Source organism: Struthio camelus, chromosome 21 (genome assembly GCF_040807025.1).
Source record: "Struthio camelus isolate bStrCam1 chromosome 21, bStrCam1.hap1, whole genome shotgun sequence".
NCBI lineage: Eukaryota > Metazoa > Chordata > Aves > Struthioniformes > Struthionidae > Struthio > Struthio camelus.
In genome coordinates this window covers 13,590,654-13,615,282 of record NC_090962.1, presented here as the reverse complement: position 1 = coordinate 13,615,282, position 24,629 = coordinate 13,590,654, and the positions used below count along the sequence as shown (strand labels likewise).

Genomic DNA, 24,629 nt, shown 5'->3' with positions numbered 1-24,629 from the left:
GAGATGTTGCTCTGTGCCAGATATCAGTTCTTCGCTTCTTTTGATCCCCAGGAGGCCAGGAGCTATGACATGGCTTTAGTGTGCTCAAGGTGATCTCAAGTTTTTAATAAAAAGTCAGGTGTGCCTTCAATTAAATCGGGTTGTTAAACATCACAGTAAGTTTAGAAACGCACAGGTACACAAGGATCATTCTGCAACACTCCCTCAAGGGTATTTGGCTAAAAATGGAAACAAGTTAGGCTAAATTTTCAAAAGTTTATTTTCAAAAGTGCTTCTCCTGGTTTCCTTCCTTGCATACATGGGAACATGTTTGTTTTGTTAAGAAACATCTTGCAGACTGCGTTCTGATGTCTTAGGAATCAGCAGCAGCCTACTGACCGAACAACGCTGCTTTGGAGAGACTAGTGGCATGGTCAGGTCAGGATGTTGCTTTTTTTCAAAGCAAGAATGTGCCTTAGATCGTTCGCTCTCTTAATGCGAGACAAGTCACTTTGTAATGGGAACAGAAGAATTGCGAGATGGGGTCAGACCAGAGTATTTCAGTAACGAGTCTCAGCAGGGACTGCTATTCATTCCTTTAGAATAAAAGATGCAAAACACGATCAAGGACAAACTGCACAATCTCAGGAGATCTTAAGGCATAATGGATTTTAAACAAATCCAAATGTGAGACTGTTTCCACTATTCAAACCGTTTTTTAAAATTCTTTAAGTCCCACTAAACCCTCGGACTGTCCTGTATTCTTTAAGTCCCACCAAACCCTCGGACTGTCCTGTAGTCATGCGTCCTGTGCATGATTTGTACTGAACACATCTAATCTTATAGCAGTGCCATAGTTTAGAACCGTTGCCTTGCACTTTCATTCTGGTGAAGGCCAGTTCTGTTCCATGGGCATAGAGATGCACATGTGCAATTTAACCCTTCATAACCACAGCACGTCGCCTCCTTCCAACTCGTTCTTAACACGAGAGTCTGTCGCCTGCTTCTCAAACCCTCAGACATGGGCATTCAGCTGCACAAGCTCCCTGTACCTCCTGGTAACACCTTCTTGAAAACTATTTCTTTGCTATGGCTTATGTCTACTTTCAACTCCATAAAGGACAAGAGGTCCTGAACAAGGAAGCTCACCCCAAATCAGGACTGTTTTGAAGAGCCTTATGAAACTCGAACAACTGTTTTGAAAACTCGTCACTGTTTTTTCAAGAGAAGGTTATGAAAACAGGACTTTTTACTGGGGGCAAGGTTTTTGGACAGCTTTGTCCAGGGAAAACCACTCCATTTGCACTAAATGACTAAAGGGCATGTTTCTTGCTCTCTCATGCTGCAGCCAAGGCAGCCTCCCACAGCAGAAGGGTCACATCTGATACAACCACCTTGGACAGGTGACAACAGCATCCCTCCTACCTCCTTTAGCCTGTTAGTTTTGTTGACACAACATCATCAAAGGCACCTTCCCCTCCACTCACAAGGGGAAACCCAATCCTAAGACTCCAGCAGCTCTTACTCAAAACATGGGCCTGTAACAGGCACTGCCAAAATGATAAAGACTGGAGATGGACCTGGGGAGAGAACAGAGCTAAGAGAATTGGACACAGATTTTTGCACAGTTACTGCATCATATCAACGCTATCTGAATGTTTTAAGTACAAACTTCAAGTTCAAGCTCTTTACTCATTTCACTTCTGGCTACAGCAGTAAAACACAGCGAGGATCAGTCACTCTGAAGCCGCTAAGATTTGACACCAGCAACCTGTCTCTGCAAATTAACAGAGACTGTCAGCGCATCTAACAAACTTCTTTTGCATTCAAGTCTGTATCCAGCCTGAAGTTTTGAGAAAAAGGAGAAGCATTCCCATCTCCCCAGCAAGAGCTAATGGGGCTCAATTGCAGGGAGACAAAAAACACCAGGAAATAAGTCCTGGGAAGTTTTACCCTCCTACCGGAAGGGTGGACGCAGGGCTTATTGCATGGCAGGCCTTTTCACAGCAAACAGGAAGAGCAAAGTCATAAGTCTCCCGAACTCCTCTGATATCGGAGCAGGAGGAGGGAGGCCCTGCCATTGCCCAACAGTGGGAAGGCATACTGCCTCAAGGGTGGGGATGGGGATTTTTTGCACAGAGCTTTCTTGCCTTCTCGCGCAGCTATAGGGAAGACTGGGGCAAAGGATGGGATCGCGCTCGGCTGAGGATAATCAAAGCAGAAGCAGACATGGTCTTCGTAAAATAAACAATGGCAATGTAAACACAATAAAAGACTATTTCAAAAAAAAAAAAAGCTTTTCACCTCTACTTGACAAGCCCCTGGGAGCACAGGTGGTCTCTGGTGAGACTACCAGCATATTTTCTCTCCAATCAGAAAAAGCATTTGCCAGTTTGGTGCATGGCTCTGGCAGGCAGCGGCCAAGCACAGGGCTCCTGAGGAATATAAAGTAACAAATCCAGGAAGGGAGAAAGTCTGCGGAAACACACAGTTGCTTTAGGAGCCTCAGCAGCACAGGTAGGCCAAGAAGATGATGGCTTGGGGATACGCTCTCATTCCCGCCTCTCAATTAGCCACTGCAGCCAGAGGATAACAGGAACATAAAACACGGATCAGAAGATGACATTGAAGGGCATGGGTCAATGCTGATGGCTAAGGCAGCTTCTCCTAGGACCTACCACACAGTTTTCAAAGCACAGAAGGAAGGATTCCCATCAAGAGCGTTTCACAGACCTGCAAGAAAACGGGACTGGCACAGTAGATCTGCACCCAGGGCTAAGTCCCAGTTAACCAGTCCCCGGTTTCAGCAACCCCACACCAAAACCCTCAACATATGGGTTCCTCCCTCCACCCATTGGTCCTCTGGGCCACTGTCGAGTTGTTTTTGGTTTCTTTCCTGGCTGTTTCAGCTGCATAAAAGCTCCTTTTCGGGAAGCACTAGAGACTATTGACACTGAAAGCAATCCTGCCCATGCCATCACTGCAAGAACAGCATGCTGGAGCTTGACTTAGATGAGCGAGACTAACCCCAGCCTCTAGCTGGATAAACAAACCTCAGCTTAAAACACCTCCAACCCTCCAGATTATCCTCTGTGCAGATAGGCTAGAAGTCAAAGAAGAGCCTGGATTAACTATGCAAATAAAGCATCCCAATACCTCCCTTGACCTGCTGTATGGGATTGCTCCTTGGGAGCCAAGCTCTCCTCCCAGCAGTGGGGCTGAGCTGACAGTAATGAAGATGGGAGGCAAGTGCTCATGGAGGAAGGCACCTGCCTTCCAGGGAGCAGCTAGCCGAGGAGAACATTACAGCTGTAATTTTGTACTCAAAGTGACAAAACAGGAGACGGTATCATTGATCCGGGTAGAAAACGCAGTGAATTCCTGTGGGCGTTTCAACTCCTCTGCAGCTGGGAATGACTAAAATTATACTCCAGCAGCAGAAGTTGACAGCAAACAAGCGCCTCTTCTCCGCGGCCAGGTAGCCAATTCTGCACGTTTCCCTCAAAAAGTAAATAAATCCTTCAGCTTCAGCCAGGCTGATCTCACCTGGCATCCACGTACGTCCTCCCTGCCAAGCTCCCTTTGCGCGCAGGGTGCGACGGCATCCTTGCATGCCTATCTCCATCGGCACCTCCCCTCCAGGGTTCCCACATAATATAGGCCATTAATTATCCTTCTGTATGTTCCCTCCTGCTCGAGTGGAATTTTCATGTGGGAGTGAGAGAGGTGCAAAGTAACTCAAGTGGCCAGAAGAGCTTGAGGGAAGAGTTTAGAGGCATTCCTAACATGGAGATATTGTTAGCTACCCTTTTAAAAAGCATTAAACTCTAGCAGTGAGAAGCGCTACATAAAAAGCTAGGCATCAACTCCCTTGTTCTGCTACCGTCTAATAAGTAGAAAGTCAGTGCCATTGTTTGAGATCTAAGCAAAAAGTACTTTGAGACCTCAAAAATTAGGGTTTTTGAGGCAATTATCTCCCTCCGCCGTCTCCAAGGCTAAAGAAACACAGCCCAATTATTTCTTTGAAGGCTAAATATTTACTCCTAGATTAAGTGCAATAGCTCAGACTGGAGATGAATTATCCACCTCTGACGTCAGCTAGTCTAATGTCTTTGAGTAAGAAAAGCAAAACGAAGATGCAGATATGAACAAAAAAGGCAGCTTTCTCCTGGACTGCACACAGACCTGTACAGAGAGGAATGGGATGAAGCTGTTTCAGCTCACTTAAGCCACTGCACTGGGCAAGGTCCAAGACATTTAGCTTAGCCCTGGCACCACACTTCAACTTCCTTCAGGCAGCCCTACCCAGGTGTTTTCCGCTCCCAAGTACGGAGAGGCAGAGAAAGTGGACTACAGGAAAAAGCAAATTAATTTCTCACCGTATGAAAGGCAGTCATGGCTGCTCCCTATGGGGAAAAGAACCACGTATGTGCCATCCGCTCTAAAGAGCGGGTAGATCACAAGGTCACCCTTAAGTGATGACCGAAAGCAAGTTGTGAATTCAAGTATTTTTCAGCACATAAATGGCATCTCAGTAGATCAGACGGCACGTTGAATATGGGCAAAAGTTTTTGCATGTCATCAAACCTCTCAGGTGAGACTCTGGCCTTGTGGAGAAGCTGCAGTCTTCTTTTTGGAGAAAGACCTACCCTGCGGAGTCAGTAGGACGAGCTATCTCGAACAAAAGGGTGGGAATTCCTCCTGAACCTCCAGCAACAGTTAGCTCATACACACCCCATGCTGAAGCAAGCATTAATCAATCAAAGTCAGCTTGCCTTTTAAAATCCCTCTCGCATTACTTACATCTCACTCCAGGTTTCAAAGCTCTCGGCTTTTGCCCCCTCCAGTCACTATTCTTTCCCAGACAGTGGGTGCCAACACTTGGGTTAGGGCACCAAAAAAGCAGCTATGTGCAAGAAACCACCACCGGCACAAACACGGTGACTCATCTTCTCTGAAGACAGATGAACAAGAGCGCTCTGTTCAGCGAGACTGCCTGAAGTTTCAGTTGCGATCTGATCTCGCTACATGTGCTCAAGACAGCATGCAGAAATATTTCCTCGGGGGATCTTCCCATGGGACTTAACTCTGACACATATTCCCACAGGACTCGTTCTTTTAAAAGTGCTATTTGTTAGTAAGTCAGTGGGAATTTTGCTTTATAGAAATACCAATGGGGTGACGGAGAGCCAGAGTTGGGTGCTGGCAGCCGGGTTCATTAACACAGCGCGAGTACTAACTGCGAGTCATGCCCCGCATTGAATCCGACGGAAGAACTTGTGAGGCTGCAAGAATAGCCATCCTGGGGCAGACCAGAGGTCTGCACAGCCCCGTATCCTGTTTATGCTACCCATGGCCTCTTCTCCACCCTGACCAGAGAGAGGGGGGGGGGGGGGAGCTGGAGAGCACTACAGCAGGGAAGGAGGAAGAAAGAAGTTGTTTTCTGCATACCTGTATGTTGTACTGCGTCAGCTTTAAAATTCTAGCTTAGTTTTCTCTTCAAGTCACGCCTTTATATGCTCCATGCTTCAGTCTGACACGGTTTGCTTAATTCTAGCGCTCAGACATCACACACTACATTTGCCAATTCAAAAAATGAAATCTAGTGAAAGCGTTAAGGCCTGTGAAGCCATACATCCAGAGAACTGTCACATGCACAAAGTACGTGCCAACATTTTAAAGTCACATCTGAGTAATCCCAAGATAACCCTAGTAGGCTGAAACATCTCCATTTTGCAGGACTTGAGAGAAGGAACAGACAGGAAAACATGGCTGTAAATGACAGTCAAGTAGTCCACAACACCAGAAGCACAATATACAGGGCAACTCAACAAGGAAAGCACGGCAGATGTCAAGATACTCTCCCTTTCCTTGTCTCTTCTTCCCTCTCGTCAATAAACATAATGCTTTTGCTGGAATTGGCACTTCTGTACTCACTTTTCACCCACAGAGAGCTTCCCCCCCACACCCAGCTCTTATACTTTTACCAAAGTTATTCCGGGCAAACACAGAGATATATGGAAAACAAGTGCTTTGTGTGTGACATTTCAAGTTCAAAACCAGTGCGGGAAATAATCTATGGCACTTTCCTGCCCTGCTCGGAGCATGTGGACTGCAGGAATGTACGTACCTGCTTTCCCACACTTTCCTGGCTGTTGTGGGTGGCCAGCACAGGCATGTCTCATCCACTCCTCAAAATGCCTGAAGTGGCAGCTACCAAAGCTCTTCGAAAATCACCGTTCTAGGACAATGACTTCTATCAACATAGGCTCGTGACCTCAGTTAATTGTCACTCATTCTACATGGGATAAAACAGCACTGAATAACTTCTCCAGACAAAGAGGAAAACTGAGAACAACTCAACTCATTTCAACGTAGAGTGCTGCAGGCGCAAGGACACAGTTACTCTGTGTTTAAAAGATGCATAACCTGAAAACCATTCAGACAATGATAACGCATGAGGGGAAAAAAACAGAATCAAACTGCTCAGCCCTGCGGGCAAGATACATTTTGATTAAGGTGTCAGTGGTACGGAAGGGAGTGGGAAGAAGGGTTACGGATGGCTGAACGTCCGTCACCTCTCACCTGATGCCAGAGGCCGGATCCACTCTTTGCTATTTAGGTCAAGCCTCCAGAGATCATTGAATGCAGCATTACAACTGCTCTGCGTGCAGCCACCAAACACATACATCGACTGATTAGCGTCATAGTAACACGCACCTAAAAAAAGAAAACAGAGATCAGTCATTTCTCTTCTCTGAGCCTAACATTTTTGGTCAAAAAAATACCCGTCAACCCAGGTTTTGTAGGGGAGAAAAACAAAACAGGCTACAGCGACTTCAATGAAAGCGTGGGCTCGCTTAGGAATATCCCTGACCAATGTAAACCTGCAGCAAGAGCCTTTTAAGGTGATTATCCCTCCAAGCAGAGCTGCTCCTGAAAGTGCAAAGAAAGCTGCCTTAGACGCTTGCAGTTAATTAGATTAGCTAGGATTAAAGCATTCAGCACACTTACCTTCTCTAAGCTAGTCCATAGTGTTTGCAGAGCTGCCAAATGTTACTAAGTGACTGCCCTGTGTATCTAAGCCTGGTAACTTATCCCCCTTTCCCAGAGCTGACAGCATTTTACCTTATCTCATCCTAGGAAAACTCCACAGGAACACAGGTATCTTACATGAGCATCCCCTTTGCTTCTCAGAGGACAGGATAACACAGTGAAAAGGGAGACAGGGAGGGAACAAGTCTTGCCAACCCCTCAAAACCAAATAGGGAAAGAGAAAGCTTTCATCTCCCATCTTTGTCACATGAAGCTGAACCACTGATATTCATACATACAGCATGTGCATGAAACGAGCCCTCCATGGGCAATTTTGGCACAGGCCCTATAACCTTTCAATCCTCTGACCTGAAAGTAAGAGAGACAGCCAACAGGCACATTCCTCGACTGGATTCTGCTTTTAGAAATGCAATCCTCCTTTGACCCGACATAGCCTGAACATCTCAATTCTCTGGTTTTCTGTAAGATTCTTCTCCCAGAGCTTTGGCAAAGGAGCATACGCTGTGGCTGGCAGAAAGGACAAGTTGGTTTTTCCATGCCCCGATCTTTATCTCAAGGGTATTGCTCTGTTAGTTGCTGCATCTCCCAGCACATATTTAATAGTCTCCAAGCACTAGGAATTTGGCAACACGCACACAAATAGCCCCAAAACGTGGAGGCACCACGTTCACAACTGAGGCTTCTCTCTCTAAAGCCCAACTTGATAAACAAGCACCTTCAAAGTCACAAAAATCTAGCATTAACCCTACAAACATGAACGATGCTTCTACAGTACAGGGAGAAAGTTAAAGGAAACCTCTCCTCAGAGCTTCCTGGAGCATGCATTATGAAGCCTAACAGGGGGAAAACATGGCAAGTCATTTCCATACACCCATGTGCAATACGAAAACCACAATGTTTTATGCTCTGGGAAAGCTAAAGGGTATCAGCTGGGGCTTGGAAGGAGCAGGACTAATTGCCCTTGCGATGACAAGCGATATATTGCCCAACAGTGGAAAACCAAAAGCGAATGTCAAAGTTCAGCCAGGCAGCCCATGGTGCAGGCCAGCATATGGCTCTTTGGCTGACACGGACGCGAGAAGTAATTCTTCTTATGCAGAAAACTCTCCATAGCGGATCTCCAGGTTCAGGCCCAAGTATCATCATAAATAACCAGCGCGACAAGGGAAGTCGCAATATCAACAGCGTGGGCAGGACAGGAGTCTCGCTGCAAAGGAGGATTTCAGAAGGAGGCTGAAGAGCAAGAAGGAAATTCAAGGCTGCCAGAAGTTCACTGGAGCAGCACGTTGGACAATATTAGCACACAAGTACAGCAGCTTTGAGCTAAAGCCAGCTTTTATTCCCCAACAAAATAAGAGTCAAGGTACACGCACTGTGGGGACATAGCGCCTGGACAAGCTGCACCATTCCTTGTCCTTCTACATCACCAGTTATACTTAGCAGCTTGCCAACTCCCCAAGTTAAAAAATTAAAATAGATTCAGATTAGTTGACCTGACAGGACAGGACAGGGGACTAGGAGCTTGTGCTAACACAAAGGCTTTTTTTGTTGCTTCTTTTAAGAAACAGCAATAAGAAAAGATTAAAAATGGAGTATCTGGAGTGAAAGAAACAGTCTGGCAGCCTGCTTTTGGTAGCAAGAGAAAACGTTTCAGAGCATATCACTGCTAGAAGTCCCTGCTTACAGATTTATTCTAGATCAGCACAAATACGCCCTGAGTTTCCAACAATCAAATGCTGCGGCCCTAATTTTGCAGTCTGGAGGTATGTATTTCCAGGGCGAAAAGAGCTCTTTAACACAGGCCACCCATACATAACGCTGGTGATATTCATCTCACCACGGAGAGCCAGTAGGTCCGAATGAATTGCACGCAATAAAACGGTACATTCAAGCGCTTGCACACAATACCGCGGCTCAGCAGGGGCCACGGAGGAGCCCGGTGGCCTTTGCGCTGCGCCCCACAATCTGACCTGGGGCTTGTCATGCAGATCACCTGCTGCCCCTATTGAAAGCCCGCAGAAAAGCCAGCGGCCTCGTGCCCTTGGCTTTCACTGACAAGTCCGGGGCACTTTGCTGACCACACAGTGGGATCGGGGGATCTGCAGACGCAGAACGGATGAGGGCAACGTCCCGAGTCGGTTTTCATGGCCTGAGACCACCCACCTCTCATGCACGCAAATCTCCAGGTCCGAATGTGCAACTGCACATTTGTCACCTTAAATGACATCTTACCGAACATTAGAACAACATACACCTATCTGACAGAACTTCTGAGCTGTCTTCCAGGTAGAAGACATGCTGGCAACATAAACACTGGGTTAGTAACTGTGCAGGCTTCAGGATTTACCTGGAACAGGATATAAGCTAAGCCAAGTGCTTGACTTTGCACTGGAGCAGACAAGGAGAGCTTGCGCGATCCCCTAGCACATCTTCTGGGGAGCAGGACCGCTATCTATGAGGAATAAGAGTATTTTATAGTATCCATCCGCTCTGGAAGATGAGACCATGTACCTTTTTTACATGGTGACTCCCTGTATGCCAAAATGCTGTCTCTAGCCAGGAAGTCAAGGGTGGCAGCCAATGCCCAGCACCCCACGGATGCAAATGAAATCTGGTGCAATGCAATAAGGCTTTTGTGGGTTTTCTATTTATGGTTTCTCGATGGTTCACAGTTTCCCTAGAAATCTAATTGCTACCTAATCATGACAGGTTAAGAGTGACTGAAAGCTGCCTCCTCCCTAGGCCAAACCTTTGGCAACTGCTGCTTTCACACACCAGCACAGCCCAGCTAATTTATTATTTCGCAAGGGATGTGGCAGCATTCTTCTCCTCTATTTGGATTTAAAAACAGGCCAGCCAGCCAGGCACCACGACGTCCGTACAGCATGTATTTTAATCCCAGATCAAAATAACTTGAACTGTGCTTTCCTGCTTCTTCTTCACAAGCCATTTAAAACTTCTGAAGCCAAGTGAGACGGATTAGTTGGGCTAACAGAAAAAAAGAGAGTACGGCTGAAAACTCCAGTCTGATACTAGCCTTTCGAATGTGTAGGATAACTCGGGGGGGGAGGGGGGGGGGGAAAGAGTGTCCAGTGGTGCTTCCAGCTTTTCATTGGGTGAAAAAACAAGAAATCAAAAGCCACTGGATAGATCTTGTCTTTTTAAAGCCCCAGTAAAGTTAAGTTGTCACAGTTTCACTATGCCAGAGATGATCTATTTTTGCAACTGAAGATGAAGAGAATGAATATTTCTTTCTAATGTTTGAAAACACTGATACCCAGACTGCAAAGCCAACTTATTTTGAATACGTTTGTTTTTCTCCTGTGCTGCACAACAGTAATGAACAAAGCAACAGAGATTTTCATCCAGAGTATGAGATAATGAGACTAGAGATCAATAGACTCCAATTGGGAAGGGAAAACTGAATGCAGAACGCATGCCCTTGATAGTAATTAAAGGGCACTGACTTTTTAAACTTTAGTAATCAAAGTACATCAAATAAAGTAACCTATACATACAGGAGTCAAATTCAAAGGTCATATTCCCCATCCAAGAGAGAAGGGCGAGTCAGCAGTCTGTTGAACTCCCATTTCTATGTAACCCTCAACTGCAAACATCACTGCAGCTTTGCTGCTAAACACTGATAAGCCTTTATATAAAAAGGCTTTTTTCTTAAACTATCCCAGAACACTACTCCAATTGGTCCTGTTATCTGGGGAGATCACTTGTCCTGACTTCAAAGAGCTATAACTGTAGAGAAATATATGCCCTGTTTGGAAGCACACTTCAGCTAAGGACAGGAAACACAGTAAGTGCAGTTACCAGAGCTGAGGTTTAGTGAAGATATCGGTTGTAAAAGCTATCCGTCTCCTCTGAAAAGGACCCCAGACTTGTCATTACTCCCCCTCTCCAATTCAGAATTATTTTTCCTGCTCCTTGTGCAAAGCAGTATTCCCCAAAGTGCCCTGCCAAGCTGTAGCAGTGGCTCGGCATCATATGGGGAGGGTTGCGTATCGAATTATGGCATCACTCCCCTCGACTTTTCGGAGGTAACCTCTCCATGCCCAACCTTGCTTAGCTAGAGAGGCAAGAGGCGATGGCAGTGCCACAGAGAAGAGCTGCCGATGAAAGAGCCTGGTGCCGCTGGCCGACACAGATGTTTACACCAACTATGCTGCAAGTTGCAACACGATAAAAATGCTCCAGACCTCAGTTCTGCAACTGCCTCCCCATCTTCAGGGAGAGGAGAGGAAGGGGGGAAAAAAAAAAAAAAAAAGGGAAAAAAGAAAATCATCCCATATCTATCCCCTTCTCTAAAACGCTATTCTCCTGCTCCTTTCACACTGCCAGAAGGCAGTGATATCTTTAGCAAAGTCATATAATAAAAAAAGTCATAGCTGCTTGCTCCCTTTGCTCTGGTAGGAAAGTCGCCCATTCGTTAAGACAAAGCTTTTCAGTTTTACCTTTCCCTTGTCCCACAGACTAAGCACACCCCTTAGCTCAATCCATGAAGTTATTTTAGTTAGTCATCATGCTGGTAATATGCTCCCCAAACTGTATGGGAAATCAGTCTTTAAAATTATTCACTGCAGTACCAACTCGTCCATCAAAGGATCAATATTTCCTGGCACGCCACTTGACGCTCCTCTGCTGCTTTTCCCTTCTTGCATTCCTTCCGCACCTTCTGACATCGCTTTCTGACTGCAGTCAGCTATTTAACTACATGAGTCATTGCACTACTATAATTTTTGTAGGTTCATACATTAAGGCTAGAAAGGACAATTAGATGACTAGCACAAATATTACACCTTCAGACAGCTACCCTATCTCCAGCTCAAAAAAGCTATGCAAGAAGCGTGCCTTCTAGTAAGCCTGTATGATCAAACTTTAAAAAAAAAAAAGTGTTCCTGACATTGTGTAATGCTATGCAGCTTAAGTCAAACCCTTTAGAAAAACTACAGTCCATTTATAAAGTTTATCATCAGCCAAACTTGTCATATAATCAGAGCTTGACAAATCCTTTTTTCATAAAACTGGTGACTGACATAAATTCTCAGGGAAGTAATAGAAAAATTCACTCAAAAGGAATAATTAATGGAAGACAGAGCAACCTATACCTATTTAAAATTCTCTACCTTGCCCTTTTAAATATTGGCTCAATATTAGCACTTCCGGGATATTTCTAATTAGTCCTGGAAAAGAGAGAGCCCTCACCAACTCTTTGATGCCAGCTATCGGTGCCTATTGACTTCAAATGACTCATGCCCGGTAGATGACGCCTTCCCATGAATCCAGACAAGCCACCCTGTCACTCCCCAACAAAAAAGGCTTTGCAAGTCCTTCCTCACTCCCCGCTTCCTAAGTCTCCTGTTTTTACTTCTGCTTGGCTCATCAAACCTTAATATTTTAGATCATAGTACATTTGGAGATTGCCTGGACACTTAGGTAAGCTGGGCGATTAACGATTTGTTGCTTCTGTTTTATCCTCGCTGTCAGAAAGGAATCTCATCCTCGCTGAGATTTGATCAAACCTTCCTCCAGGCCCTAATACTGGAATCCACCCACAAATATACATTACTCGGTTAAATGGAAAGCAGATCCCGCAGATCTGGAGAACAGCGTACAAATTTAGTCGGCAAACCAGTTAACCCAAATTAGCTTTCTGCACATAAACTACCTCAACAGGACTTCTGCGGAGGCCAAGGGCTGATGACCAGGGCACAGGACACTGTCAAATAGCTAGGCTAAGAAAGATTACATGCTCCAAGACCAGTGGCCTGAGAAAGACTCATTCTGGGTCAGGTGCAACAGCAGCATACTCAGAGGAATCCCCCGCTGGGCAACAGAACCAAGCAAAGAGCATGCAGCAAGTCCTTGATATAATACTTTGGGCTTCTTCAGGTAATTCATAGCTAACCTTAAAGGTTCACCTGGAAGCAACTGCTGCTCCACGGTACACAATCATCAAGCACATCACCAAGGCACAAAAAGCCCTCTCCAAGGCACTAGGGCAGAAACAGTGCAGATGAGATTACCCTAAGATACAGCCTGATTAGGACAGTTGATACTGCCAGCAAATAGAGGGAAACACATGCAAATCTGCAAGTCACTGCAGTCATCTGCAATAAGCACTTTATTAGCATTGCCGCTTAAAAACAAGCTATGAACTGTGGTGCCTTTTTTATTTTTATTTTTTTTAAACAGGACAAAAAATCTTTGAAGAGCACAATGACTTCACCATAATCCCCCTGCAGTGTCTCCTAGACTTGCCTTGGCAAGAGGCTGCGCATTCTGTGCATTGGTTGCTTCATAAATTATTACTTGAGAATATGAAAATTTTATGACTTCTTGCTCTTGGAATCGCACCACTTACATCATGCTTATTTACCTTTATAAAAATGAAACTCTGCTCTGCAGAACAACCATTTCCCAGAGAGCTTACACCCAGCTTACACCCAGCTTACACAAGGACTAAATATTTGTCATATTTCAGTAGGTTGCCTGACACAGCACTCCGAGGCAGCTAGACGCTACTGCAGTACAAATAAGTTTTATTTAAGCAGCTCTCCCTTAATGGGAACTTATTTCCATTCTGTTCCAGAAACCTGGAAGCAGGGAGAAAAGAAAAGGAAAGGGAAAAAAAAAAAAACCCCACACCCATAAATTAAGCAGGGTTGTCAACTGACTTGCTGACATCTATCAGCAAATCATACCCAAAGCAAACATGCTTGCCTCAATACTTCTTGTGTAAAAAAGCCCTGGGTGCTTTTAACGAAGCAAGTCACATACAGCCTCCTCCAGACTACACTACCCTAAAATGTAAATGATGATCTGCTGTAGAAAGCAGCCGGTATCATCCCCAGGTATCGTCCCCACGTGTCAGTGGGTATGCAGACTCATTTGCTGTAACAGCCACTGGATTCAAGTCACTAGCGAGTGAGGTCTCTGTTGAAGGGGACACGGAATGCTCAGATTAGAAGGGGAACTGGTTAAAGAAGTTTGCATGTGAAATCTGCAAAACAGCCAAATGACTAAAGGAGCACAAGGCACATTGGGGGCAGGGAGACAACAAAACACCACCCTGCGTTAACATTTCCTCTTAATAGCCTAGGAGCAAAGAGCCAATAACAATGACAAACAGCTATTGAATCCCTATTCTCGTGCAAAGTGCTTGCGTTGGCAGAGCTGCCTATTGCGCCTGAACCAGTTCGAACTCTGCTGCAGCGACAGGCACGTGCGCTGCTGCTGTATCCCCAGCGACCCAATACAAACGCCTCCTTATAGCTTCCCTTTGTAAATTGGAGCCGAACAGGGGCCAGTCGAGCTTTTCTGAGCAGCTACTTACTGTGCGAGAAGCGTTGCGTGATGGGGGTTCCAGGATAGGGGTAAGTGCGACTCTCCCATTGAATATTTCCTTCTTGCACTGCTTTGATAAAGCCGTGATAACACTGATGGGCCACACCTGAAGAAAGACAAGACGTCAGCAGAATTTGGGCCATGTTAAGTTGCACAAGCACAGTTGCACAAGCACAGTTGCACAAGCACATCCAAAAGCAATGCATAATACACTGATACAAAAGGAGGCGCTGTCCTTGCTAAAGCGCCTGTTGCCGTACAATTCTGCGCGCATACCCTACCTGATAGCCTTTGTAGGAAGCCACGAGCTTGGAGAACTGAAAGTAAATGATCATGACAAATTATCATAAGTTAACAGATAGAGAGCAGCAGCAGGATCGCCATTGTGGAAAGAAGCCTTGTATTCAGACAGAGTATAAATACCCTGGTAGAAATTCATAGAGGAGTCAAGAGAATAAAGAACGGAGACTTTTCACATGCAGATATCAGTGACGTTTACAGAACGTATTTACTACACTACCTCCAGCATCTGTCACCTCTGGGCAGGTGAACGTAAGCATGTGCAAACCTGTACACGCAGGTTCTTCCCTACTGACCAAAATAGCTGCCAAAACACAGCTCCTCTGCGGACTGAGATGCTCCAACACAAACAGCAAGAGGAACAAGTCAAAGCGCAACAGCTGGAGGCCATGAAATCCAAAATCAGCAAGCCAAAAACCTCACCTACTATGAAGGAAGGTGTCTAGGGAGAAGCAGCACAGCTGGCGCAGGCTAATAAAGGATTCAAGGGTTATGACAGACACTGGGCATCACAGCACCCAAGCGTGCAACCTGCAACGCCACAGCATCTGCCAGCCAGAGCCAGACAATGGGAAGTCAAGGTGAAAGCGGGCTGTCGGCACTGGCAGTACAACTCTTTTAGTGACAAGCACGCTTGAAGGTACTATAAATAAGGGCAATATGGACATGCCTCAGCAGACCTGGTTTTCAGCTCTCCCTGCTACACCGCAAGCCTGCTGCATCCTAATTACACCCATGTTAATGCTGTGCGCAAGCACTCCTTTCTGCCAGCCCTTCCATTCTGCCAGGCATCTGCCCTTCCTTTAATGGACCTGGGAGGATATGTAACATGCAATAATGAATTTTTAAGAGCATGCTTGCAGCTACTGGGCAGGATTCTAAAATAAACATGAGAGGAGACCTGGCTGATAAACGTCAGGCCGTGTCTTAGCTCAGAGCACTCATTCTTAACCCCACAAAGGAGCAGACCCGGCCTCGCTAAACCAGAGGTAGTTATAGCTTCCCTGTGGAGCGCTGCAGTACGAGAGCTGCAATTAACTGTGTGGAGTATGTATGTCTGTGTGTGTGCTTGGGGGGCGGGGGGCGCAATACTGCTCCCTGGAGGAAGAAAACTGTCTGCTGAAGATTTAAGGCTGCACTTGCTCCTCAGCAGATGCTCTGGGGCCTAACGCACCTGTGCTAGCATGCAACCACAAACCCCTTGTCACATCAAGATGCTCAAGCCTGGTACTCGAGAGGAGAATTTGGCCCTTCACACATTCACAGAAGAAAAAAAAAATAAATCAGTTTCAAGAAAGTGCACCCCCAAAGAGCAGATTCTAGTTTAGCTAAATACCGTTCTTCTCCAGCACTTAGGTGCTAGCATTTTAGGGCGATCGATACCAGCGTCCAGCCCCTCCGCTTCTTAAGCCTCAGCCTGCCACAGAGGATGAAGGAAGCTGGCTCGCTCCACAGCTCCTTGCTGGTGACCTGTGCCATGGCAGGAATTGCACCGAAGATGCCAGAACCCACCAAGATATTTGCCTAATGACTCTCCTACTGAAAGCCTCGTACCAGGAACACCCTCAACAAGAAATCACGCTCTGGGACATATTGCCGGAAGCGTTAAAAAATGAAGCCCTGGATCCCCCCAAGCAGCTGGTCCCTAAGAGACACAAGGGAAACACAATCTCAACTATAGGATTTCAAAGCAGATGTATCCTGACAAACAGGAAAAATTAACCAGTAGAAAACAAATCAAGCATTTACCTCAAGTGACCTCTCTGATTCACAGAGCACAGGTTAGAAATTGCACTTTTTGCTGTAGCCACTGCTGCCCAGCAACACTCACCACTCACGCTCCCTAGACTTGCGAGATGAACTAGTCATTGCAATGTCACGTTGCACCTTGGGTTGCTCATCCCTCCCCTACACTTAAAGGATGTTTCCCACAGTCTCTTGCAGGGTGAATCATATGCTTGTTCGTTCCAGCTGCGTCCTCTCTCTCTAAGCATCGCTTCAGGAATACATGAGCGGGCAAAAGCGTACATGAGCAGCAGTCAAAGCCCATGGACACTCAAAATGTTTCAACAGGGTGCAAACTGCTGCACTGGCAGTAACAGAGCAACATGTTAGCTGACCCGAATTTAGGCAGAAAGTCATTTCGCAATGCTTATTTCTGAGGCAGATGCGTTTTATTCTGCCTCCAACCTGTTAAACTCTAGGCAAGGCAGAGAATCCCTGGGATCCAAGAGCAATGCTTCACACGTGCAAATAAACCTCCACAAATTAGAGATCATCCTACACAACTACCTGGGTGTATGCGATGCCAAGGGCAGAAATGGAGGCATTTCTCACTCGACACCTACTTTGCATTTATTCTAGATGAAACAAGTTATCCCAGTGCAGGAGTGTGCCTCATTTCCTACAGATGCGTGGTCTCTTCTCTAACTGTAAAAACGTTTGTCCCCAACAGTGCCATTCCTCTGACAAGTAAACTGAAATCACCCAGCATATTCAGAAAATACCAAGAGCAGAGAGGTAGGTAAAGTTTGGACAAGTATACAAGCAAAGCTATTTGCCATATCACATATAACTAACGCTAAAATATCCCCATAAGGCTTCAGAATTAATACTGCACTGAGGCAAGCTGAAGTATCTGTATCTCAGGGCTATTCTTTCAGGAAGTTCACATATGTAGATCTACATTCATGTGGGTGCAGTTTATACTTCACCACTTTCTTAAGCAAGAGCTGTAAGAACCAGACAGTTTTGTTTCCAGCCAAAAATCTAAGGCTTTGGGTGTGTAATTAGTGAGTAAAATCAAAACAAAGCACAGTTACAGCCACATTAGACATGGGACACTGGGAATGAGGATTCTCGTGCGCGCTGCAGAGGAACCCTGAATACAAGGTAAATAGCACTGCACATTATCTGTATACAGGGAGCGTTCAAGAGTAGCAGTCAGTGGGTAGACTTATCGTAGGGTTTTGGATTTTCACTATTTCACACTTCCAAAGAGTGCATCCAGTCTGCCAACTAGGAACAAGCCCCCTTGGCTGAGGGACTTGATTCTGCAGCATTTCAGTTGTTCGCAATGCCTTCTACAAGGCAAGTAAACCAATAGTTTGAGCTATTTTTTCCCCAGTATTAATTTTGTGGAAGTCAACTTTCTGAGTTAAAGGAAAAAAAGAAAGCCTCCACATACAGGGGAGTCTAAAGCAAAGCAAAGAATGGCTGGAATAACAATCTGTTCCCACAACTGAAAAAGGAAAATGCACTCCCATATCAGCTGTTAGTACCTTTTATTAGTCGATACCACTGCTTGCAGACAAGGGCGGCAGTTTTGTGCTCCTGATACGGCGAAAGGAAGGACAGGATATATTCCAAAACCTCTTCTGGGAGCTCCAGCATTGATCTGTTATGCCTGGTCTCCTCGACCTCCAGCTCAGCATGAGGCTCATCATCTTGCTCCATCGTCCCTTCGACCACAGCTTCTTCTGGATCCACGGCCATGAAACTGTCATCTTCACTGTCCGAGGAACTGGCCATGGCATTCCACTTCACAGCTTCATGGGAAGAGATGGCCGGGGGGAAGAAATACAATACATTAAGGTCACAGAAACTTAATAGCTCCAGAAATGCAGTTGCAAGCTGTGCTGCAAGCATGAAAAGTCCATGTCAAGCTCTACCCCAGTAAACTCCAAGTCAAGCTCTCAGATTTTGCAAAGCTTTTGAACCTTGCTGCACAGAGCTTAGTGACAAACTCGGGACAGAGGTCCCAGATATGTAGAAATAGAGTTTCAACGCTTTTCCTCCCTCAAACCCACCAACATCACCCAAGCAAAAAAGCAAACACGTCACGCTGTTCTCTGCACAGTATTTTCCCAGGCCGCTTCTTCATCTCTCAAACCTACAGACAATACAGAGACAGCAAAAAAATACTTCAGAAATTACAGTCTCTCCACCCCCCCTCCTCCCTGTCTTTGCAGCCTCACCAAGCATGAGAAGGCATTCAAGCTGCAGTACTGGTGGCTCCTGGTGGGGGACAAACACCCCTTGTAGCTAGCTGCAGTTTTCCAGTGATGAGCTCCTGAACGAGGAGACCATCTGGTCCGTCCTGGCTGAAGGGCTGCCAGCCCCAAGGGCAAGGGGGAGAGGGCTCCCCACCAGATCGAAAGCAAACCCAAGGAGAAAGAGGAACCAAGTGACAGCTTTGTAGCCCCTCCTCCCCTGCGAAACCAGTTTTGCCAGTGCCTCTGCTTTACTCCAAGCAGTTGCAACTTCTCAAAGCGTGCACTGGGGAAGAGAAAAGAACAGCAAAGCAAAGGAAAAAAAACCCACCACCTCTCTACCAGGCTCTGTTTCACTTCATTTTTAAACATGCACTCAGTTGCTTATTTGCTGTAGGCAAGGGGGAAAAAAAAAAACCTGCAGCACTTACTACTTATGAAAGCCTGGAAAATTGTACCTCCAGCTGTTTAGAGTGTCTTAAGTGTAAGGTAACATACCGACGACAGAAATGCACCGTGAAATATTTTTCTTCTCAATAAGTAGCTGCATCCAGTTTGGCCACCTGGCACAGGTTACAGGCTGCAGTCATTAAGCCTGTCCCAGGCACTGGGAAATAAAGCCCCAGACCCTATTTGCTAGCAGAATAACTTGTTTTGGGGAGAGCTGTGATAATTTTGCCTTCCGCAGCCGCCCAATGATGGCAAAGGCGCCAGTTCTGATGCAAGGGCTCTGTAATTGCACACATACCCATGGCTCAAACCAGTATAACAACTGGCGCTCCCCCAGGAGAACGATACAGGGGCTTTAAAAACCAAAGTGACAGATTCCCTTTTCATCTTCTCCTAAGCAAGCACCAAGTTATAAGGAAGGATCAAGCTGCTGCCATAAAATAGGACAAACCATCTCACTCAAAGCCTGATCACCTCTGTTAGAAACTTCCAACGACATAAATTCTCCAATATTCCCTAGCTAAACCCAGGGTTTACCCATCCTTACATATACTCAAAACAAGACGGTACAAAGCCACGGGAATAGCATGCTGCAGAGACACAGCGCAGAAAAAGCTTTTCATGACAATTAATTTGTGTTCAGAAAAATTACTTTAGCCAGAATTACTCTCCATTTTTGTCAGGTTTGCTGATGCAACAGCTTCAGAAAAATCCTAGGGGCTGTCAATCTTTGGTATAAGCCAAGTCAAAATTAAACTTGCAGTTATCACGCTAACAGATGCTCTCAAAATCTTCCCATGTCAGGGCTCCTTCTTACCGTCAATGTTATGACAAAGAAAGGCTGGAACCCAGATGCTTTGACATAAGGGCCGCTGCTGTCAGCAAACCGCACATTACTTGGACGAACACAGCAAACAACATGCAAGCTTCCAAACTTCAAAAGTTTGGGGGGGGGGGGGGGGGAAATTTGCATTAAAAAAAAAAAATCAAAACTGGACGTTAGATCATTCAGATCAGGTACAACAGGACACCTGTGGGTGACTACACTGAACATAAGCCTTGATGCGACAGGTTCACACAACAAGTCTGTTGTGTTATTAAGGTTTAGAAGCCAGGATTGTGCCAACGTATATTTCCTGACAGCTTTTATTTACCATTTAAATAAGGTACAAACCCTGCTGCAGGAAGTCAACTGAGGAATGCAAGAATGAATGCCCCACTAGTGAGTGGTTTTTTTTTTTTTTTAAATTTCTACCTATAAATAGTCCAATTATCAGACCACCATTTCAGTTCCCTGGAGGACACTCGGGAGCTAATAGAACTAATCACAGGCACACAGACCTTTCTATAGGATCTGAGAGAAGATGGGGAAGCTATGAGAATGATCAGAATAGATCAAGGTTTAGAAAAACATCTCTAGGGTGAATTTTAGAGGTAAGAGTACCAAGAAAACCTCTCAGAGGGAACGAGCTCCTGTACTCTCCTGTCCTCTTCCTTCTTATAGCACATTCTCGCGCACATCTGGGGATGGAGAAGTTGCACTGGGCTTTTTCTGGTCTTCCCACACTCGCAGCAGGCCAACGGGTACATGCTCATGTCTAACGGTGGATTTAATGGCTTAGCTGTGCAAGGCTCCCTGATGGAAGAAGGCAAGGAAACTAACCTTGGGGGTTTGGGGCACAAAAGGCTTCCTAAAACCCTTCCTCAGAGATGGCTTTTGCCCATCCTGCTCTCACACCCCATTTCTTCTACATGCATCAGCCAACACGCACACAGATGAGCTGACCCCAGGCTCCCTCCAACTTGACTCCCTGTGTGATGCTGCACCACGTGCCAGAGTAAAACCAATCCCTGAGTTGGCTCCTGAACGCAGCTTGCTACTAGGCACGTCCCTCACAGTCATTTTGTTTTCAACCCCTCATTAAAAGCCGTCTATGCAATCTTGAAATTCTCAGTGGAAAACTACAGGAAGTGGGTTGAAATGAAGTAGAACCTGGAAGGGCATCAGTATGGTGCGCGCTCACCAGGAAAACAATGAAATTGCTCTGCATTCCTAAAAAAAAAAAAAAAAAAAAAGAGAAAAAGAAAAAAAAAAGATGACTTCAGACCATCCAGGATTTAATTAGAGCTTGCTGTACCAGACCAATTTATAACATAATAAATATTTGAATGTGCCTCCTTTGTTAAATTCTTGGGTTTAAGTGTTTGAGCTTAAATAACCATCTTCCAAGTTTTAACACCCATGCTGTTATTTTTCCTAGGGAAAATGTGCCCAAAATTAGTAATAAACTCACAATTCCCAAAAGGCAAACCTCCATCAAAATAACCCTTCAAGCCTGACCTTCCACGTATGCAGATTTAGTTAATGTGGCACAGGAACAGCAGGCCGGGAATAACTATCCCCAGACTGTACAGATGTGCCTTGCACACCCACAGCAAAAACCCTGCTCAAAAATTTTAAAGACAAAAGGCTAAAAATCCCAAGGCAGCCAATAAGAGATAGCTAAAGTATCCCAGACAGTTAACACCACCAATTATTCAGCAGATCCACTGAAGAAAATCCTATGCCACTATTTTTGCTAGTTATCTGAAAAGCAGAACGGAGCATTCACCCTCCCCTTGTAGGATCACAGTTTTCATTTTATTTTCCCTTTTGTGTTTAGTTAGTCGTGTTTAGACGCGCTCTACTCTCATTCAGCCTGGCTCTGCACGTGTTTTCTACTCGCACTGAACCAGGTTTCAGTTTGTACACAGGCTAAAATTAATATCTGAGCAATGCTAGCACTCAAAAAAAACCACAACCAAGGAATTTCAGCAATTGTCTCATCAAAAATTAAGTGCAATTCAATTAACTTGCCGGGAGAGATCCAGAAGCCCCATTTTGCTTTCACCCATCACTACAAAGGGTGACCAGAGCGCCTTGAAGCATCATCTTATGTTTTGTACCTTACAATCGCCCTGCTCCTCCAGAGAAGTGCATTCATATTCCAGCAGCAGAAATATTTCAGAGCATTTAGTAATTAGCCTAAAGCCCTACCAAACAAAAATTCAAACTGCTTAAAACAACATGAATAAAAATGCTAAAGCGCAATCGAACCAGAACTCCACTAGCGTCAAGCAAATTTCCCTGACTGCTCCTACAAGTTCTTTCTCTGACAGTTGGCAAAATGTTTTATAATCATTTTCCTCATTTCAGGAGATTGCAATTTTCTCTGCCTCCCCTCCCGAATATATTTAAGAACCTGCTATTCATGCTGCTGAAGTGATTGTTCCACTGCAGTGGAACAAACAGATGAGGAAAATGCTGGGCTTTGACACATCTAGAAGGCTGCTCTCTACATCAGACTAGTACCATGCTCATGCAAAACCCCCATCAAGGCAAAAACGGCCCCTGGGACCATGCACCAAGCCTTTGGACAGGTGCTTTCAGAATTTAGGCTGCAGGTTTATGTCTCTGGAGAAACACCTTGCTGCTCCTCCACTCGCAGATCAGGCCTGCGCTAAAACAGAACAGTAGAAGGTTTTCTTTGGGACAAGACCTTGGCAAGTTATTAAAGCTCTTTCAAAACAAAGCATTGCGCAGCCAGAGCGACACAGCTTCAGGAGCCAAAATGCTTCACCTAAAGCAACTTTTAAATAAAAAGGTTCAATATACATTGAAGGTTTCCCTACCTGCAGGCACCCTTCCTGGTCCTATGGACCCCAATTGCCAGGCAGGGGTAGCATCAGCAGTTCCCATCCCAAGCCTTCATGGCAGGAGGATCTCAGCCATTTGAGGAGGAGCACCTGAACCTTGCAGAGTTTTTGGCCTGGCGCTGTTAAGTCAACAGTATTTTGGGGCCGGGGCGGGAGAAAAAAAGAAAAAAAGAAAACTCTAAGGGAAAGTTCTTGAATGAAAAGAAGAGGCTGTGCAATAGTACTGAGTCAGAGCACATTACTCATTACTCGCAAGGGAATGCTCACTTTACACGCCGCAAAAAATTCACTATCCAAATATGATTGTAGAAGCTGTGTTCTCACTTGGAAAAAAGAAAGGTGTGTTAAAGGACGCAGGCCTAGCTGGATGAGTGCTTCAGTTGGAAGTAGGAAGGGACTCTGCAGAGCACAGTATTTAATTACACTTGGCAATCCACTGCTACAGAGTTAATTAGGGGTAGAAGATATCAACTGCCTCTAACCTTCTCCCCAGCCTCTTCCTCATACTTTGCAACTACTTATTTTGCTTGTCAACAGCCCCATTGGCATAGCAGACATTTGGAGAGCAGACATTTAAAGAGACATTTGGATCATTTAGGTCTAATTTCTCACCCACTTAAGAAAAAGGATACTCTATCAGGCAGACACCTTTGAATATACATCTTAAGAGTGCTTTCCCTGAAGAAATTTTTATCTTTACTGGGAAGGAGTATTCTTGCATGATATTTTGTTGGATGAAAAAAAAAGTTCATCTGCAGCAGAAGGCATAAGGCATTCCTGCGCTGCCGTGCCATCAAGGACTCGGGTAGAAACAAGAGCCGCTGGATTAAATCCAAGTGCCATTAGAAGCAAGGCTGGAAAATGACTATTTGGCAAAAAGAAGAATTTAATGAGTAGCTAAATAAGAATGTCTAGCCTCAAGTATTTGGTGGCATCTTTCAAAGGTGCGGGAGGAGAGTTTTCCCCAAAATGCGTGGCACCAGAGCGCGTTAGGCAACTAGTTGCTATAAATATCACAAGCCACCCCTGTGGGCTTTCATTGCCCCCTCCCCTCATTTGTAACTGAGGCTTTCAAAGGCAAACCTATCTCTGTACAGCAAAAACAGCAAATCGCTGCAGCGCTCGACCCAGAACTCCACTAAAGCAGCGAGAGAAAAAAAAGAGCAAAGGACCTGGCAGCTTCACCCCTCTATCTCGGCTTTTGCAGTATCGGTCACTCTACAGAAGCCACAAGCCTTATTCCAGGGATACAGCAAGCAAAAATAAAGTACTGTTTCCTTTACTTAAGAGGTGGATGCATACTGCTTTGCCAAAGCAACAGTACAGGAAGGGAGTGAAAGGTGTACTTGCAAGGAAAAACAAAAACAAAACAAAAAAACCCAAACAACCTCAAGACACCATAGGAAATCCTACAACACTACTTCAAGCGACGAAATAGTAACAGCAAAGTAAGGTATTTAATTCCAGTCATATTAGGGAGGAGAAACCAATTAGGTTCATGAATAAATGAACCTGTGAATTGCTTGGGATTTAGGGCGGGGAGATAGTTTTCAGGGGCCCTAGAGTCCTGTCAGCAAAAGTAGATTTCTTGGGAAGCGCTCTTGGAAGTGTTCTTGCGAACTTCAACAACGCAAACTAGCAGATTTTAGTGAGAAACTCTGGGAAATGGTGATGAGCAATATCCTGCCACGTTGCTGTGCTGGTATCAGACCTAAAATGGCTGCACTGGAAGGATGAATGAGACCGACCTTGCGGACACCTGCAACAAGCTTTTCTTTTCATCCCTACAAAACAGGCAAT

At 45.3% G+C, this 24,629-nt stretch overlaps 1 protein-coding gene across 9 annotated transcripts in view; it reads right to left on the bottom strand.

Annotated features, from left to right (window-relative positions):
* FBXO42 (F-box protein 42) overlaps positions 1–24,629 on the bottom strand; it is a 58,231-nt gene that overhangs the window by 21,240 nt on the left and 12,362 nt on the right. For 5 of the 9 annotated variants that reach the window (XM_068916309.1, XM_068916311.1, XM_068916308.1 and 2 more), the window contains exons 2-4: positions 17,973–18,239; positions 14,381–14,497; positions 6,565–6,699 (exon numbers count right to left, since the gene is read on the bottom strand). In XM_068916309.1, the coding sequence (XP_068772410.1) occupies positions 6,565–6,699; positions 14,381–14,497; positions 17,973–18,222 (502 nt within the window). In that variant the 5' untranslated portion in view covers positions 18,223–18,239. Of the gene's footprint in view, positions 1–6,564; positions 6,700–14,380; positions 14,498–17,972; positions 18,240–18,668; positions 18,908–21,126; positions 21,187–22,805; positions 22,949–24,629 lie in introns of those variants that run through there. The other 4 variants (XM_068916306.1, XM_068916305.1, XM_068916303.1 and 1 more) reach the window with 3 other exon arrangements.